Genomic DNA, 20,173 nt, shown 5'->3' on the forward strand with positions numbered 1-20,173 from the left:
CCCAGTAGTTCATTTTTGCTTTTAATTCCCTTGCCTTTGGGGATATGGCAAGTAAGAGATTGCTACGGCTGAGGTCAGAAAGGTCTTTTCCTGCTTTCTCCTCTAGGGTTTTGATGGTTTCCTGTCTCACATTCAGGTCCTTTATCCATTTTGAGTTTATTTTTGTGAATGGTGTGAGAAAGTGGTCTAGTTTCAACCTTCTGCATGTTGCTGTCCAGTTCTCCCAGCACCATTTGTTAAAGAGATTGTCTTTTTTCCATTGGATGTTCTTTCCTGCTTTGTCAAAGATTAGTTGGCCATACGTTTGTGGGTCTAGTTCTGGAGTTTCTATTCTATTCCATTGGTCTATGTGTCTGTTTTTATGCCAATACCATGCTGTCTTGATGATTACAGCTTTGTAGTAGAGGCTAAAGTCTGGGATTGTGATGCCTCCTGCTTTGGTCTTCTTCAAAATGACTTTGGCTATTTGGGGCCTTTTGTGGTTCCATATGAATTTTAGGATTGTTTGTTCTAGTTTCGAGAAGAATGCTGGTGCAGTTTTGATTGGGATTGCATTGAATGGGTAGATAGCTTTGGGTAGTATTGACATTTTGACAATATTTATTCTTCCAATCCATGAGCAGGGAATGTCTTTCCATTTCTTTATATCTTCTTCAATTACCTGCATAAGCTTTCTATAGTTTTCAGCATACAGATCTTTTACATCTTTGGTTAGATTTATTCCTAGGTATTTTATGCTTCTTGGTGCAATTGTGAATGGGATCAGTTTCTTTATTTGTCTTTCTGTTTCTTCATTGTTAGTGTATAAGAATGCAACTGATTTCTGTACATTGATTTTGTATCCTGCAACTTTGCTGAATTCATGTATCAGTTCTAGCAGACTTTTGGTGGAGTCTATCGGATTTTCCATGTATAGTATCATGTCATCTGCAAAAAGTGAAAGCTTGACTTCATCTTTGCCAATTTTGATGCCTTTGATTTCCTTTTGTTGTCTGATTGCTGATGCTAGAACTTCCAACACTATGTTAAACAACAGCACTGAGAGTGGGCATCCCTGTCATGTTCCTGGTCTCAGGGAAAAAGCTCTCAGTTTTTACCTAGAAATATTTTTGATATTGTCAGTGTGCTGAAAATTGAGGATGATGCTGCTCTGTTTTTTTTTTTTTTTAGTTGACTTATTTATTTTGAGAGACAGAGACAGTGTGAGTCAGAGAGGGGCTGAGAGACAGAGAGAATCCCAAGCAGGCTGTGTACCATCAGTGCCCATGAAACCCATGAAACTGCGAGATCATGACTTGAGCCGAAACCAAGAGTTGGATGCTCAACCGACTGAGCCGCCCAGGCGCCCCTGATACTGCTGTTTTTTATATGACCCATCAAACACAAGCTGTTCAGAGCTGTTAAGTTCTACAAATTACAGCTCAGAGAAGGGATACTGGTTAAGCAAAAGAATTAAATTATATTTTTTAGCATACCTTAAAGGCAGCCTTCATCATTAGGGGTTTCTGATCAAAATTCTCAAAAGTAACTTAATTTTTTTTTAATGGATGGCCCAGGTAACATTATTAAAGCCAATAGCTTATTTAGAAATTAAAATACATCATGAAAGTTTCTGAGGATGATGAGTGCTCAGGCCAGTAAAAATGAATGAAGAAGGAAGGAAGGAAGGAAGGAAGGAAGGAAGGAAGGAAGGAAGGAAGGAAGGAAAGAAGGAAGGAAGGAAGGAAAGAAAAAGGTTCTTCAACAAGTGGCTTCTATAACCACAGATTTAATTTTTTAAAACAATTTTGGTAAAGCACTCTAAGTCTAATCTTATGAAATAAAATCCATTCTTAAAAACATCATACAGTTGTGACTCATTTTTTCTTAATTTAAGTTTTTAAAAAATGTTCTTGTTTCTCTTCTTTTTTATTTTTAGGATGGTATCGGCAATGCAACATTATTCCTTATAGTAAAGATGTTGACCTAGGAATTTTTATACAAGATTATAAATCTGATATTATTTCAGCATTTCAGGATGTAGGACTTCCACTCAAACACAAATTTGGGAAGGTCAGTAATAAAAATCTTCTTTACTTCGTAAGTAACATGTCTTTTCAAAAGTAGAATTTATATTAAACAGCTCAGAGATAACCGGTTAAGAATGTTGCATATATCATTTGATCATTCAGTATTAGCCAGGATGAGTTCAGCAGAAGCTTGTTATGTGACTTTCCGCACTATTTAAGGAAAACTAGAAAATCTGTCTTTCTACTGACATTGAGAAGGAGAAAAGGATCTTGAACTCTTGCAGATGATTTTATTGCCATTATATTAGATAACAATATAACATATAATTAATGTACCAGATAATATAAAATTAATACAAAAATTAAGAATTCCACCTATCTTACCTGATGTTATGTTGTTTCTCATGAATCCTTTAATTTCATGTTCCCTTAGGCATTCTATTATTATCAACATGAAATGGTCCTTTGGTGGCTAAGGGTTAGAAATACAGAATCATTTCAAATACTACTTGAATTTCATATTTATTTCATAGGTTCTGGGTCATAGCAATTTTCTCAGAGTTCAACTAGGAATAGGTCATCATGACTTACATGAAATCTCCTTTTAGACAATTTGATTTCTATGCTCTAAGCCCATGATTCCTTGCAAATGTCTTACTTCTTTTTTTTTTTTTTTTTTTTTCAAACATCTTACTCTTAATTTGCTTGTTCCCAGGGAGGTGTTGTCCTGGGAAGCAAGTAGAAGTATGGTTAGTCACTGAAAAATTACTTTTTCCATCATAATTATTCTAGTTTATTAAAAAATTTAGTAAAATATTTTCCAGAGGTCACAGTCAAAGCAGGAGAACTCTAGGTGTACAGAGAATGTTTACTCAACACTCACTTTATCCCTGGCCCTGTGCTCTGCACCTGGGACCCAAAGATGCATACGTTATGGTACTTACCTTCAGGAGTTCACTGTCTAATTGGGGGAAAAACACATAATAATTATGTGATTAGTGCCATAACGGACAGATGCACCAAGTCTAATGGGAACATAATTATTTGTAGATTAAGTTTCTTTAGGGAAATGCTCCCAGAATTCTTTGTATCTTTAACTTTTATTTCTTCCTCTTTTCATGTACATAGTGTAATGATTTATGGGCTGTATATGAATTTCTATGATGCCATGTTTACTTAAGTACTCATTATTGATTCTGATGAGAGACTTATTTCCTAATAATTTTACTTGGTTATTAAAGGGAATCATTTTTCTTTGGTTCCTTTCCTTCTTTAGTCAGAAAAGGGCTCAGGAACAGGATGTTGTGCAGAGTGGTAATTGGCTACTGTAAGTCATTTACTTTGAGTTGTCTTTAATTGTAAGAAGCAACATTATTTTATATGCATTTAAGAAAGAAATCAAATGATGGTACGCTACCAATAAATCCCAATTTCAGAGGTGTTTGGCTTGAAGAAACATGTTCTCTTACAATCAATATTCTCTCTCTATAAAACACAATCTTTTTTTTTTTTTTTTAAAGAAAATATGTTTCCTTCATTACAGTCTATGAAGGTTTTCATCTTCCCCTTAGGTAGAGGACAGCTTGGAACTATCTTTCCAGGGAAAAGATGATGTAAAACTCGACATTTTTTTCTTCTATGAAGAGACTGACCATATGTGGAATGGAGGCACTCAGGCCAAAACGGGAAAAAAATTTAAGTATGAACCAGATAAGTACTTATAAAAGGGGCTCTTAGAGATAACTTCAGAAGGTAGAAATAAGGAAGTAACTGAAAATGAAAAACAAGAGAATGTCAAGGCTTCGCTATTAGCTAATACTTTCTCAGTTTACCCATAAAGCCCAGTTATGTTTGAAAAAGTATGAACTACTTATAAGGACAGTGTAAGAGGAGGAAGTGCCCAGGGATGGGACCTCAGTCCAAATAGTCATTATGATTAGAAGTCCTTGAGTCATCAGAAAGGGAAAACCAAAACAAGGAACACAAAAACGAAGCCCAGAGCCTTAGCCAAAACACTGATTGGCTTTTAGAGTTATAGGAGCTTGTTAATTTGATGGAAATTGGTTAACAGTCAGTAAGAAGGAGATCGTCAAGGTGAAGTTTAAGTGAGAAAATTGCGACTGAGCTGCGCTGAGGCCACCATGCTGGGCAAGCTCTGGAATGTGCCTTCAGTATAAACTGAGGGCTGGCTAATCCTTCAAGGATACTCCTTGAGCTTAACAGCTGCCATATTTTGTCAAATGTAAGATGATATAGATTGTAAGATGCACTATTATTTTATGCGCTACTAAGAAAGGAAAAATACTGCCAATTATAATTCTAAAACACATGACTCACAGATGGAAAAATTTGGGTGGGGGGAAATGTCTCAGAATTGATGGAGTACAGTATGTTAGATTGACATTTTTAACATTTTTTTTTAATGCTGCCATAGTAAAACTTTGATGAGAAAAGACAAAAATGACAGTAGAGTAACTATGCTCTCCTTTGTGATGCAATCGACCTATTCTCAATTCTGAAAGAGAGAGAGAAGCGCAAATGAAGGGGAACGAGCTCCCAAAGAGTTGGTCTTTGGAGTCAGGCCGACCTGGGAGACCTTAGCTGCACCCTAACCCATGTGTGGTCTTTAGCTTTTCTGAACATTAATCTCCTAGTCTCTTAAGTTTGGGTAGTACTCCTGTGTGTTTGACTGTTATGAACATTGCACATGTGTTAACACATCTAATCATCAAAATAATCTTAGGAGGTAGGTATTCTGTGAGGCGCTGAAATTGTGAGTTCTTTGTTCAAGACCACACGGTCCACCCATCTCTTTAACCACCACTCCCCACTGTCCCCCTAATACACCTGACATATGAGGCACTTGGCATAATGCTTAGCACTTACTAAGTTATCAGCAAATGGTGGTTATGACTGCTACTGTTTATTAGTAATATTATGATTACTAATGTGATTATTATCATTGCCGTCATTACTATGGTAGTTATATGAGCAGAAGCATAAATTTGCCTCACTTACCACTCAGATTGGAGCTTCTAACTTTGAATAAATTTGATCCATTGGGCAGAGTGGGGAATGTTCTGTAGCACAGAAGAGAAATGCCGTATTCAGATTGCTTTCTCCTGGGTGTGTTGACACACCCTCTCGGGAGTGCTGAATCTTTATTTGAAGGCCAGGAGTCTTCACATAAGCTTAAATTCTGGCGGTTTGAGAGTAATCCAAACCTTTTTCTCAAAGTTGTAAAGTCTCCCCAAATTGACATTGACCCTGGTGCATATTCTTGAAACTTGTACTTAATATAAAAAAATATTTTGCTTTATGATAACAACACATTCATTCTGGGTTAAAGCTCTGATTATAAGACAAATTAATAAGTTAACATATAACTGACATTCTCACTTGTGGTTAGGTGAATGGGGGTGTTTATGACATTCAGCTATAGTTTTTTTATTCAAAATGTGATGAAGCTGAATTTAATGTATAATTTAGAGGCTTCTTTAAAAACTGTAAAATAGTATAGCCTAGAAATTGAGGAGATGCAGCCAGTCTGGTTGCTTTTGAATCCCAGCTTTATACTTTACCAGCTTTATGACCTTGGGCAAGTTAGTTAACCTCTCTGTGCCTAAGTTTCCTCAAGTGTAAAATGGGAATAATAACAGAAATTGCTACATAGAATGGTGTTAAGGATTAGGCGAGTTAATACACAAAAAAGGGGGGTTTGAAGAGAATTAAGGATGTCCCGAGTGCCAAGTAATTATTATTGCTATTATTAATAGCTATTATTAATTATTATTAATTACTACTATTATTAATACTTCTAGGAGTAGCAGTTGTAGTGGTGGTAAAGAAAACTATTTCTCTTCTTAGTCTTATGAGAAATTGACAGATTAGTCAATATTAAACTGCCAAATCTTTCATATTCATAGAGAACTCATATGAGAATGTCACCTTTTTTCAAAGAAAGGTAATTTCTAGAGCCAGTAGTATAATTCTGTTATTCTTAGATTTCCTTCGGGGGCATAAACTTCTTTCTTCTCACTAACATGGTCTGAAACCCACAAACTTCAAAAGAACTCTTCATTTCTAACCGCTACATTTCTGCATAGAAAGAGCTTCTTTCATTCTGCTTTAGCTGCTCTTTATGGTAGCAGTGTTTGGGAAGTGTGAAATGTTCTGATTATTTAACAAGAGAAATGAGCAGTGATGGAACTGTCTGGACAGATGGTGTGAGTCCCAGATTTTCTATCCTGTTACTGTGACCTTAAAAGGCAGAGAAAAGAACAGGGATGGCTGTGTAGAGTAGTTTCTTTGGAAGATTCCCCCAGCCATATGCCATTTTCATTCTTTTCAGCACTATTTACTTGAAGGAACTATAGTATTTTCACCAGCACTATTCCTAGAGGAAAAAAACTCTTAAAGTGAATCTAAAGGTCTTTTTATCTGTATATTTCACTTTGTATTCATGTTATCATTCATTCTGAGGAAAACTCAATATCATAGAATGCTTACGATTTTTTTAAATGTTTGTTTATTTTTGAGAGAGAGAGAGCACGAGCAGGGGAGGGGCAGAGAGAGAGGAAGACACAGAATGTGAAGCAGTCTCCAGGCTCTGAGCTGTCAGCACAGAGCCCGACACGGGGTTCGAACCCACGAACCCCAAGGTCATGACCTGAGCTGAAGTCAGGCACTTAACCGACTGAGTCACCCAGGCGCCCTGAATGCTTACAATTTTAAAAAAGGCTAAAGAGGAACTCAGGAAGGAAGAAAAAAGTTCCCCTTTTGAAACTTTACTCTGCATGCCTGCAGAATGATGTTTTTGGTCTTCAGATGTAATAATATTAACAGCAATGATAAAGGTATAGCTCCTAGGGCATCTTCTGGTTATCTGGCACATGATAGGTACTTTATGTTTATAATCTCAGACAGTCCTCACATTATCCCTGTGGGTTAGGTGTTCTCACTCCCAGGTAGATATGAGGAAACGACCAGTTAAAGAAGTGAAGTAACTTGCTCATTAATGGCTGGGCCGAGATTTAACCCCAGTGCTGTTGGACTCTTAATCCTAAATGCTTATTTTTAAGACTTAATAGGTTAAATGAACTAATACACGTAATGCATTTGAAATAGTACCTGGCACACAGTAAGTGCTATATAAATATCAGCTACTGGTGCTACTATTGTTACTATATTATTATTTCCACTATTGCTATTGTGTTGCTCTGGCACAAAGCATAGTATCTTCAGCACAGTGGTAACTTGGATTCGTTACTCCAGTGGGTCTGGATTGTTTTATACTTATTTTTCTTCGTCAGAGTCTCAATCACTAGCAATAAAAGGTGATGCATATAATAACTATGCCGCCAGGATGTGAAGTTTTTATTCTGTAACTTCACGGTCCTGTAGATGCTGCCTGGGTTTCTTGGGGTTGTTTTTTTTCCTTCCCATCTGAATCAGCTGTTAGTAGAGGCCAGAAGTTTGAGAGGTAATAATCATGGTAATAATAAAAATTAACTTTTATGGAATATTTACTACATGCCAGGCGCTATGCCAAACTTTGATATGCATCATCTCATTTAATCCTCACAAGTTTATAAGGGAGATTTTTTAAATTGTCACCTTCATTTTATAGATGTGGAAATATGGCAGAGCTGAGACTCAGACGTGGGACCATATCACTTCAGAACCTGTATTCTTATATATACATGATGCTAGTGTCACCATGATCTATTATACTGTTAATACTCCCTCCATGAAAATAGCCCTTCTCCTTAATGTTATATTGTCAGGGTAATACAGCTACCTCTCTAACCTCTACTAGGAAATCTACTACCCAGTGGGCTAGTGGTGGGATCCTTATACCTTCTGATATTTGCAGTTGCTGCTTACTGTACAGATCTTCAGAAAATTTGAATTTGTTCTCTGTGGGACTAGACTCCCATCCGGGTGTGGCTCCTATATCACATTTCATTTCTTCAGACTTTATTTACTGTTATGTGCAATGGATTCTAATGTAAACATACTTAGTTTCCTCTATCAGGGATCTCATAATCTGGACCATGAGATGAATTATTAAAGTACTTGATCAGAAGAACAGTAATTGAAGTCTGTGTCATATATAGTTCAGATACCAAATCAGAGTCTGTCTAGCAGCAACAGCAAGGAAGCATGGCTTAAAAATAGAGAAGTTTGTTAGGTAGACTTGGTAGGAATGTGGAGAAAGGACTAATAGGTTTGCTTAACTATTTTTCTGTTTAGACTAGTCCTATTTTTTCTTTTTATTTATTTATTTTTAATTTTTAAATTTAAATCCAATTTAGCTAACATATAGTGTAATAATGGTTTCAGGAGTAGAATTTAGTGATTCATCACTTACATATAACACCCAGCTTATTTTTTCTTCTTATTAAAAAAATCCTATGTGCATATTTTTACATAAAGTAAAAGCTTTATTAGAGATTGTTCCCTTGACTAGATTCCCAGAATTGAATCATTATTATTGTTTGTGCTGTTTGAGAAATAGAAAGGGTAGGTGAGCAATGTTCTGATACAGTAAAGTACAAGATTTTATTCTTCAGTCTCTTGTTTTTCCTTTGACTCTTTAGGACTCTTAGAAGTTATATGGACTTCCTTGTCAGCATGCTTTATCCTATCTTCCTTTTCTCCCCCTATTTTTAAAATAAACTTTTTATTTTATGATAATTTTATTTTTCATTTATTTTTTAAAAAATTTTTAATGTTTAATTTTGAGAGAGAGAGAGAGAGAGATCACAAATGGGGGAGGAGCAGAGAGAGGGAGACACAGAATCCGAAGCAGGCTCCAGGCTCCACGCTGTCAGCACAGAGCCCGACACGGGACTTGAACTCACGAACCACGAGATCATAACCTGAACCGAAGTTGGTCACTTAACCAACTGAGCCACCCAGGCTCCCCTATGATAATTTTAGATTTATGGGAAAGTTGCAAAGATAATACAGAGAGTTCCTGTATACCAATTACCCAGTTTCCCCTAATGTTAACATTGTTACCATAGTACCTGGCTCAAAGCTAAGAAACTAACGTTGGTGCATTATAATGAACTACATTCCAGATGTTATCTGGATTTCACCAGTTTTTCTACTAATGTCCTTTTTCTATTTTAGGATCTAACCTAAGATACCACATTGTATTTAGATACCCAGCCTTTTGCAACCTGATTTTAGACCAAGATTTAAGCATGACACTGATTTGTACCAGCTTATTATGCGTCATCGCATGTCCCAGTTCTGCCCATTCAAGGGCATTGAGTTGCCTGTTTTTTTGATGTTGCTCCTCACTACCTCTAACTGGAAATAATCTCCCCTGACTCTGATTTTCCATAGATTTTGTTTTTGCTTTATTTTTCTCATGCCTTATTTGAGAACTTGTGCTGATTTGTCTGTCCTTTCTGAGTTCTAGATAGAATCAGGCCTGGTAAATCTGTCGGCCTGAAACCTGAGCCCCACTTGAAACTAAAATCAGTTCTTAAGTGCATTTGTTTTGTTAAGATGATAGGGTGATGATGCCACATTGATGTCTTGATCAAGATACCTTTGGAGAACCAGAGCCGTAAGGTCAAGTCACCCAGTTTTTAGTCACTCCATTTTACCAGAAGTTAAAGACCAGAGTTAGTTGTTGGATCAGAGGTTCTCTCAGCTTCGTAGACTGAACACTGAAAACCAGGTTCCCATGGTTTTAGCTCTCAAAAAATATATTTGCCTTTTTAGTACTTACAGCTGTGAAGCTAAAAAAGCAAATTTGAATAATTTCTTTAAATTAGTGTATTTAAGACACTGGCTTTTTAAAAAATGATCTCATATTTCCTATTCTGTTTATACCTTCATATTTTACAACAGGTAGATTGTCTTAGGGTTCCTTAATTGTACTTCCAAACCTCTAGTGAGTAGCAGGCACTAATTGAATCATTGAGGGAAGAACTTTGAATGCATTTTATATGGTAATTATATACATATACAGTATACAGAAGTGGGAGTTATTTATGTAGTTAGCTTTGTTTGTTTGTGTGTTTTGAGAGAAGATTACCCCAGGGGTGCCTGGCTGGTGCCATCGGTACAGCGTGCAACTCTTGATGCCCCATGATGGATGTAGAGGTTACTAAAATAAAAATAAAATCTTTAGAAAGAAGATGATTACCTCAGAATGAATAAATGGCGGACCTTTCATTTATGTGAAGTAAATTATATTTCTTAAGACTGCCATGTGTCTTCTTGTTTGAATGTAATTCTTTGAAGTATTGTATAAGGTAGTAGTCCAAGAGATATAAAAACACTTTCACTAAACAAGTTGACATGAATGTGCATAGCATTCTTTTTTTTTAAGCTTATTTATTTTGAGAGAGACAGAGACAGCAAGAGTAGAGGGAGGGGAAGAGAGAGAGAATCCCAAGGAGGCTCCAGGGCAGCGCAGAGCCTAGTGCAGGGCTCAAACCCATGAAGCCGTGAGATCATGACCTGAGCTGAGACCAAGAGTTGGATGCTTAACTGAGTGAGCCATCCCACTGCCCCTGCATGGCATTATTTGTGGTAGCCAAAAACAAAAAACAAAAAACAAAAAACCCAACACAGAAACAACCCAACTGCATCTTCTGGTGACCAGATAAACAAGTTATAGTATGTTCAGACAATGGAATACTCAGCAATAAAGAGAAATGAGGTACTGATACATGCAATAACATAAATGAATCTCCAAAATATGCTCAGTGGAAGAAGTCAGATAGGAAGTTATACTATGTAACTGCACGTATGTGAAGTTATAGAACACCAAAACCAGTCAAGGAAGTAGTAAGATCAGTGATTGCCGGGGGCCAGGCTGGATCGACGGCCCGACTGCCCAAGAGCACAGGGAACTTTAGGAAGCAGGGAGGACGAAGCGTTCTGTGTCCTCCTTGTTGTGGTGGTTACACAGGTATATGTGTTCGTCAAAACTTAAAGTGGCTGCATCTCATAATGTGTAAATTACTTCCCAGGAAAGTTTATTTAAGAAAAAAAAATTATTTACAGGGTTAAAAGAAAAATGACAACTTAGAAAACTGATGTGAAGAGAAAAGAGCTCAAGATTACAAATGTTGAAATAGAGAACTGGGACCAGAAGTGATGAATTTGATCAAGGCAGGCCCAATTGCCGTGATAAACTCTGAGCTTTTTGCACCTGATTGGACAGACTAGGTAATCTGAGTTCAAAATAAAAGAAGACTTTTTTATTTAGTATAAAAGTTGAAATTACAGTGTAATCTCTTTTTTAAAATTACCTGTTCTATCCAAAGAGAAATACTATTAAAATTGTCTGAGAGAAAGCAAGCACAGCTGAATCTAATTGGTTGTTGATGAGCTATAGATCAAATTTTGGGAAGTTATGCAGTAGAAATAAACGTGTCCTGAGGCTCTGTTTCTGGCATTAAAGAAAAGTTCTGTGCATGCTTTACACGGATGGTTTTTGATATAGTCATTATGCAGGTGCATTCAGGTGTTAAATGATAACAACTACCCATATAAGCTTTAATTTGTCTACTCACTGATGATATAAATTTGTTCTTGTTTCTCCTGTAGTACAGATAATCACTAATTATGTCCTCTGGAGATTGCATAGCAGAGTTTAATAGTTGGTAGGATAGGTGAAATCACTCAATTTATACTGGAAGTCAGTGGGAAAATGAGGTTCAGTGGGTAGAATTTTACTTTATACAACATGTGTATGCTGCATATATTGATTATATGTTAGAAGTTTGGGATAGCAGTGGAGTGTTGGATCAATAAAGACCTCAGAGATTGTATTGTCGTTTAGGCTCTGAAAAGTATATTACCATTCCACTATTGCCCTTTTTACTTCTGTATTATCTATGGTGGGATTGTGAGAAGTTTAGTGGAAGAGATAGTTTTAAAAAATGCTAGTAACCATACTGTAACCTTGGCTTCTTTCTTTCTTTTCTTTCTTTCTTTCTTTCTTTCTTTCTTTCTTTCTTTCTTTCTTTCTTTCTTTTAAGAGAGAGGGCACAAGTGACTACGAGGCGGAGAGAGAGAGAGAGAGAATCTCACAAGGGGCATAGAGAGAGAGAGAGAGAGAGAAAGAGAGAGAGAGAGAGAGAGAGAGAGAGAGAAACTGGGCTCACCCGAACCAGGGCTCACGTTTTACCCGAAGCGGGGCTGGAGCTCTCCTGATTGGGGCTTGACCTCACCCGATATGGGACTTGAACTCAAAAACAGTGAGATCATGACCTGAGCCGAAGTCAGACGCTTAAAGACTGAGCCACCCAGGCGCCCTGTAACCTTGGTTTTCAAGAGTAGAGTGTATTTCTTAGAAAACTGGGCAAAATTGGTGGTGATAACTTAATGTGGCACAGTAATTCCTCACTTTGCCACATTCCCTTTGGTCCAAACACAAATCACTGATGAATATGTCTACAAGACATCGCTGGGGGCATCTGAGTGACTCAGTCAGTTAAGCAATCTCAACTCAGGTCATGATCTTGCAGTTCCTGGGATCGAGCCCCACATCAGGCTCTGTGTTGACAGTATGGAGCCTGCTTGGGATTCTCTCTCTCCTTCTCTCTCTGCCCCTCCTTTGCTGACTTGCTCTCTCTCTCCCGAAATAAGTAAATAGACACTAAAAAAAAAAAATTAAAGACATCAACATCACTCATCATCAGAGAAATGCAAATCAAAACCACAATGAGATATCACCTTACACCTGTCAGAATGGCTAAAATAAAAAACACAAGAAATAACAAGTGTTGGCAAGGATGTGGGGGAAGAAAGAACCCTCCTACACTGTTGGTGGGAATGTAAATTGGTATAGCCACTGTTGAAAGCAGTATGGAGGTTCCTTAAAAAGTTAAAAATCAAAATATCATATAATCCAATAATTCCACTATTGGGTACTTACCCAAAGAAAACAAAAACACTAATTTGAAAAGATATTTTTGCACCCCAGTTTATTACAACATTATTTACAATAGCCAAGGGGTGTCTGGGTGGCTCAGTCTGTTGGGCATCTGACTTCAGCTCAGGTCATGGTCTCACAGTCTGTGAGTTCGAGCCCCACATCGGGCTCAGTGCTGACAGCTCAGAGCTTGGAGCCTGCTTCGAATTCTCTGTCTCCCTGTTTCTCTGCCCCTCCCCGACTCACGTTCTGTCTCTCTCTCTCTCTCTCTCTCTCTCTCTCTCTCAAAAATGAATAAACATTAAAAAAAAACAATTACAATAGCCAAGATATGGAAACAACCCAAGTGTGTCCATCAATAAACAAGTGTGTAAGGAAGATGTAATGTGTACACACACACACATATACACACACAGGAATATTACACAGCCATAAAAAAGGATGAGATCATGCCATTTGAAAAAAACATAGATGGACCTAGAGAGTATTCTACTAAGTGAAATAAGTCAGACTGAGAAAGACAAATACCATATGATTTCATGAATAAATGGAATCTAAAACAAAACCAAATGAATGAACAAGCAGAAAGCAGAATCAGACCCATAAATATAGGGAACAAACTGATGGTTGCCAGAGAGGAGGGGGTAGGGAGTCCGGTAAAATGAGTGAAGGACAATGGGAGATATACGCTTCCAGTTATGGAATAAATAAGTCATGGGAATAAAAGGCACAGCATAAAGAATATAGTCATTGACAATGTAGTAGCAGTGTATGGTGATAGATGGCAACTACACTTAGGATGAGTATAGCATGATGTATAAACTCGTCAGATCACTATGTTGTACACCTGAAACTTATGTAACATAGTGTGTCACCTATACTCAAATACAAAAAAAAAAAAAAGAATGAAAATAAAAATAAATAAAAAAATAAAAGACCTAGTGGAACTAAAACAGAATGGAATAAGTGATGAAAAGCAGTATTTAAACAAAATTCCCAAATTAAAGACAGACAAGTGGGATAAATAATAAATCTACATCTAGATACTTCTTAAGGAAACTGTAATGTCAAAAACAAAAAAATTTGCAGGCTACCAGACAAAATAGGTTGTTTACAAAGGAACAGCAAATATACCTCTGAAACAGTAGAGGCCAGAAGATAATGGAGGTTATATCATCTTTCAAAAGCTGAGGAGAAATAACTAAGAAAGTTATATGTAGTTAAAACCAACATTCAAGAGGGAAGTCAAAATAAAGACATTTACACATATAAAAAGACTAAGAAAGTTTATGTCTCAGAGACCCACGCTTAAAGATCTATTAAAGGACCCAGAAGGAAGACATAATATATATGAAATAATGGTGAACACAGCAATGGGTAAAATATGTCAGTAAATTTATGAGCCATTGCCTGTAAAAAATAAAATGACAATGTGTTAAAAAGAAAAGTCAAAAAAGGAGAACTGTTGGGGCAACTGAATGGCATAGTCAGTTGAGCAACCGACTCTTGATTTCAGCTCAGGTCATAATGTTACGAGTTCGTGAGATCAAGCCCTGCTTCAGCCTCAGCGCTGGCAGCATGGAGCCTGCTTGGGATTTTCTCTCCCTCTCTCTCTGCCCCTCCCATGCTTGTGCTCTCTTGCTCTGTCTCTGTCTCAAAAATAAATAAATAAACATTAAAAAAAAAAAGAAAACTTTTTTTTGTTTTTTATTTTTTTATTTTTTTTTTTCAATATATGAAGTTTATTGTCAAATTGGTTTCCATACAACACCCAGTGCTCATCCCAAAAGATGCCCTCTTCAATGCCCATCACCCACCCTCCCCTCCCTCCCACCCCCCATCAACCCTCAGAAAGGAAAACTCTTGATGATAAGTTGAGGAGGAGTTGATTTGTCAGTGTTCAAGGAGTAAAGTATATTTAAGTTCTGTGTGTAAGAAAAGGGTAGAGATTCTGCATACAATCTGTTTTTATTAGCAAATCTTATAGTGGCATATATATGTTAAAAGTAAACAGTAACTATTACAAACAGTATCTACTGCTAGTTAGAAATAGTATTTAAAACTTCCAGATAGGGGCATCTGGCTGGCTCAGTTGGTAGAGTATGGGACTCTTGATCTTGGGGTTGTAAGTTTGAGCCCCACATTGGGTGTAGAGATTACTTTAAAAAATATTTTAAAAAAACTTCCAAATAAACAGAACAAAAGGGAATTTATAAACATTTATCAATTAAAGGAAATTAGGAAAGGTGGGTCAAAGAAAAGGTATGGTAAGCTGAAAACATGTGAAGATAATCATAATAACAGCATTATAATAGCCCTTACTGTGTATGTGCTAGATACTGTTCTAAGTGAGTACTTTACATTTATTTATTCATTGTATGCTGACATCTCTGTTAGGTACTGTTAGTACCCACATTTTATAAATAAAGAAGTTAAGGTACAAAGAAATTGACCAAGGTATTAACAACTGATAAGAGACAGAGCCAGGATTTGAGCCCAGGCAGCCTGGCTCTAGAATTCAAAAAATGTCCAAATATATAATTAACCACAGGAAATAATAGCAGATTAAGCTAATTCATATAAAGATTAAAATGCAATAGAAAAAAAAAACATACCCATATAATGCTTGGTAAAAGGCATACCTAAAGCAAAATCATACAGAAAGGTTAAAAAATTATAGAGATAGAAAAAAGATATTCCCCAATACTATTAACCAAAGGAAACTGGTGCTAAATTAAAAGGCCCACTACACTATTTTACAGAGAAATGGTGCACCAAGAAGTGTTAGAGGACTTTAATAATGTGGTCTTTAAGTATATAAATCAAAATCCGACGAAATTCTAATGAATATTGACATGTCCACAATTATGGTGGGAGATTCTGAAATACTTTTATTTTAAAAACTGCTGATTCAAGCAAAGAAGGAATAAATAAAACTATTGAAAATATGAGCAAAATCAACAAGCTTGATTTATCATATATATATGTAAAAGTCTTTACCCAACAAATGGTGGATATACTTTCTTCTCGGCTATAAATGGGACATTTACAAAAGTTGGTCATGTACTATATCATAAGGACAATCTTAATAAATTTCACATCATTAATAAAAATCTTCCTCTGTGTGTGTGTGTGTGTGTGTGTGTGTGTGTGTGTGTGAGAGAGAGAGAGAGAGAGAGAGAGATTCTCTGTTAACAGGTTAAAGGGAGAAAATATACAAGTTTATTTCAATAGGTGGCATTGTTTGACCACAATGGAATTAAATTATAAATAAACAATTAAAGACCTCTTTAAGATGTATGGAAACTTTAAAATGCCCTCATTAATAACTAATGAGTTTAAAATGTAGGGTTGATGGGGGTTGGGGGAGAGGGGAAAGTGGGTGATGGGCATTGAGGAGGGCACCTGTTGGGATGAACACTGGGTGTTGTGTGGAAAAAAAATAAAAAATAAAAACCAAAAAAAAAAAAAAAAGGAAATAATAGTGGTAATTATAAAATTTTTAGGGCTCAAAGATAATGTACTATACATATAAAAACTTGTAGGATGCAGTTAAAAGGATAGCAGTAAACCTGTAGCCTTAAAAACATTTAAATATTAAAAAATAGATTAAAAAAGCAAATTAAGGGGCACCTGGGTGGCTCAGTCGGTTAAGGGTCCAACTTCAGCTCAGGTCATGATTTCAGGGCTCGTGGGTTCAAGCCCTGTGTCAAGCTCTGTGCTGACAACTTACAGCCTGGTTCTGTGTCTCCCTCTCTCTCTGCTGCTCCCCTGCTCACATTCTGTCTCTCTTTCTCTCAGATGTAAATAAACATTAAAAAAAAATTAAAAAAAACAAATTAAGCATTTAATTGAAGAAAGTAAAAGAATAATGCTGTCAGCCTAAGCAAAGTGAAGGAAGAAAGCCAAGAGAAAAAAAAAATAATGAAATAGAAAACAGTATCAAAGATCAACAAATCCAAATGCTCGTTCTTAAAAAAAAATAAAAACTAGCAAATTAAACTAAACATCTAACAAGATTGATCAAGAAAAAAAGAAAAAGGACGCTTGGATGGCTCAGTCTGTTAAGCGTCTGACTTTGGCTCAGGTTGTGATCTCACAGTTCATGGGTTCAAGTCCCATTGTTGGGCTCTGTGCTGACAACTCAGAGCCTCAAGCCTGCTTCAGATTCTGTGTCTCTCTCTCTGTGTCTCTCCCCTGCTCACGCTTTGTCTCTCTCTCTCAAAAATAAACATTTAAAATTTTTTGAAAAAGAATAAAATTAAATATTGACTACTGCAACCCAAGAGCTTTAGAGTTTATGCTCTTAACTATGTTACACTGACTTCCAAAGGAAAATGTTAGGGACGTTAAGTCATTAAATTTGATAGTAAGGTGTAATACAAAAATGATAAAATTTTCTGGGCAAAAATAAATGTCAAAACTCAAGAAGATCTAGGAAACTTATACTCATGAAAGAAATTGAATTAATAATCAGAAATTCTTCTTTCCAGGGTGCCCAGGTGGCTCAGTCGGTTAGGCGTCCAGCTTTGTCTCAGGTCATGATCTCACGGTTCATGGGTTCGAGCCCCGCATCAGGCTCTGTGCTGACAGCTCAGAGCCTGGAGCCTGCTTCAGATTCTGTGTCTTCTCTCTCTACCCCTCCCCTGCTCACGTTCTGTCTCTCTTCTCTCTCAAAAATAAATAAACATTTAAAAAAAGAAAAAGAAAAATTCTCCTTTCCCCCTCTTGTCCCAACTGAGAGGCCAAGAAAGTTTACAGGAAAGTTTTCCATGCCTTCACAAAGTAGATTATTCCCTATATTATATCACCTATTTCAGAAAATTTAAAAAGGAAAAATATGAAAAATATGCTTTAAGCAACTCATTGTCTGAGATTGATAGCGAAACTGGACTTGGACAATGCCAACAAAATTTTTAAAGGGAAATTACAATATTGTCAAACAGATGAAAATATCTTAAATGAAATACAACAAATAAAATTTTATAGTATCTATATATTTGTGTAATTCACAACAATAAAGGATTAAAAGATTAAAAGAGAAAAACCTTTGATGATTGTTTCAATAGATGACATTAAAAACTTTTGATAAATTTCATAATTAACCAGAAGGGAGGGGAAAGATCTTTTAGCAAGTTTGAAATAAAAGGGATCTGGAATTTCCTTAACCAGATAAAGGGAATATACCAAAAACCTAGAGTGAGCAATCATATTTGCTGGTAAACTTTTTAGAAGCTTTTCTATTAAAATCAGAAACAAACAAAAACTGTGTGCTATCCTTGCTTCCATTAAGCCAAATGCTAGAGGGCTTAGGCATTGTAATAACACAAGAAAAAGAAATTAAGAATTAAAGAAGAGACCAAACTGACAATGAGAGTAAACCATTTGTGGTGTTTTACAGGAAATTCTTGTTTAAGACCATGGCTCTGCTGTTTTAACTTCAGAGTCTAATGCAAATTATGTTTAAAAAGGTCAGATTCAGTTACAATTGATGGTGTCTCTGTCTCACTTAGCCTAGCTACCTAGTAATAATAAAAGCAATGTTTTTCACTTAGCAATAATGTCTATAGGTTGTACAATTAAACTGGTGAGATTACTTTATCCCACCACCAGTAAGTGGTTTTACAGATTGTAAGGATGTCTGTGAGGAGAAAAAAATGGAACCGGTCTACTCCAACTAACTCTCTCTCTCTCTTTTTTTTTTTTTTTTAACTCCCAACTAACTCTTAATTCTAATTACTATTTTATGCAAAGATAAAATGAATGTGGTATGAAATAGAAATGTGAATGGAAGGATTTTTGTTTATGTGAAAAGATCCCTTGAACTTACTAGGTTCGAATTGAAATCTGTTCCCATTTTAGATCCTGTCTCAGAGCTTTCAAGTACAAACTGCTTAGCCAAACAGAATCTTAGCTTTCAAAGCTAAGGTAAGGTCGCAGACCCATGGTGTGGTCCAGTCGTAGTGTTTACTGGTAACCTGGACAGAGCACATGGCATGTGCTGTTCTCTGTTACCCACCCCCCCTCTTCCTCTCCACAATCCCATTTCACAATCTGTTTTCACATTTTATGGTTTGTTTATCTTTCCTCTTCTCCTAGGAAGCTGGAATTTTCTTTTTGCTGATCGAATTGAAAATTATTTAAGTGAAAAGAAAACCACAAAGATTTAGGGGGTATTTCCATTCAGGAACAAAAATGACCGTTTCGGTTAAATTGTCTTTGAATTACTTTTAACATTGCATATGTAGTTTTAATGTTTTGGTTTTGTTCATTCGAACATTTCATTGTTTAAAATATTGCTGTTGTAAAATTTGTGGTATTCTCATCCACCCTGTATATCCCAGACCTGTGATTTTTCTTATGTTCACTTCTTTGATAGACTGTAGAGGCTAATATTTACGAGAGGGATTTCCTGGACTAGGTTACAAAATAGACCGTAATTTCTGCCTCATTTCAACTTCAGTGTGTCAACTTGATAGGAGGGGACAGGTGGACATTCTGGTGACCAGAATCTGATAGGGGAGGGTGGAGGCCAGTGATGGATGGCTGTGCCTGATGACAAAATAAGCATTTCCATGAATATGAGTGTGCAGAATAAAATTGGGACCAGCAGATGGTAGAGCTATGCTGTATCTTATTTCTTCCTCAGCTCTGAGATTTTCTGTGGCCGTTTTTTCACAGAAGCCAGCTGGGATTGTCTATTAACTGCCAGCACCCATTGGTTTGGGTAGAAGGAACTTGTTGCTTTCTTTAGAATTTGTTCAGCCTCTCCTTTTCACGTATGGCTTTATGTTCATCTGGTGGTAAAACATGATATTTAACCGCAGAATACGTGAGAACTGACCTTTCCTTGGAGAACATCCCAGCTAGATCCCATTTCTACAAAATGATTATGCTTTGACATCTGGCTTTTTTCCTGTTCCTTTTTTCTTTAATCCTCTGATATTTTAAATTTCTGTGATCTCTGCGATTGCCACTTCAGATCTCATTACTGAAAGTTCTTTTCATGTTGTGAAGAGAAGAAACATTCCTCAGAAAACATCAACACAGAATATAGGGCTGTAATATAAACTTAAACCTAATGAACCTGCTCATTTTAGCTTTCCTTTGTAATATATTGAATTTAATTTACTGATCCAGAGTTCATTTAAGAAATGTGTTTTGGTTTGATTTCTCAACTTACCTGCTAGTTAAAATAGTTCTGCTATAGACAGAGTAAGATTCATTATAACTAACATTGCCTGGGCTGGTG

At 36.4% G+C, this 20,173-nt stretch overlaps 1 protein-coding gene and 1 long non-coding RNA gene across 6 annotated transcripts in view; one reads left to right on the forward strand and one right to left on the reverse strand.

Moving 5' to 3' along the window:
- Window positions 1-20,173, forward strand: part of FKTN (fukutin) — an 82,775-nt gene that overhangs the window by 34,457 nt on the left and 28,145 nt on the right. The window contains exons 8-9 of the mRNA XM_042964420.1: window positions 1,919-2,052; window positions 3,581-3,708. Of these exons, the coding sequence (XP_042820354.1) occupies window positions 1,919-2,052; window positions 3,581-3,708 (262 nt within the window). The remainder of the gene's footprint in view (window positions 1-1,918; window positions 2,053-3,580; window positions 3,709-20,173) is intronic.
- LOC122233084 overlaps window positions 1-20,173 on the reverse strand; it is a 39,072-nt gene that overhangs the window by 15,853 nt on the left and 3,046 nt on the right. For all 5 annotated transcript variants that reach the window (XR_006210540.1, XR_006210538.1, XR_006210541.1 and 2 more), the window contains exons 3-5: window positions 19,766-19,921; window positions 2,601-2,736; window positions 2,394-2,481 (exon numbers count right to left, since the gene is read on the reverse strand). This is a non-coding gene — a long non-coding RNA (uncharacterized LOC122233084). The remainder of the gene's footprint in view (window positions 1-2,393; window positions 2,482-2,600; window positions 2,737-19,765; window positions 19,922-20,173) is intronic.

Source organism: Panthera tigris, chromosome D4 (assembly GCF_018350195.1).
Source record: "Panthera tigris isolate Pti1 chromosome D4, P.tigris_Pti1_mat1.1, whole genome shotgun sequence".
Classification (NCBI taxonomy): domain Eukaryota; kingdom Metazoa; phylum Chordata; class Mammalia; order Carnivora; family Felidae; genus Panthera; species Panthera tigris.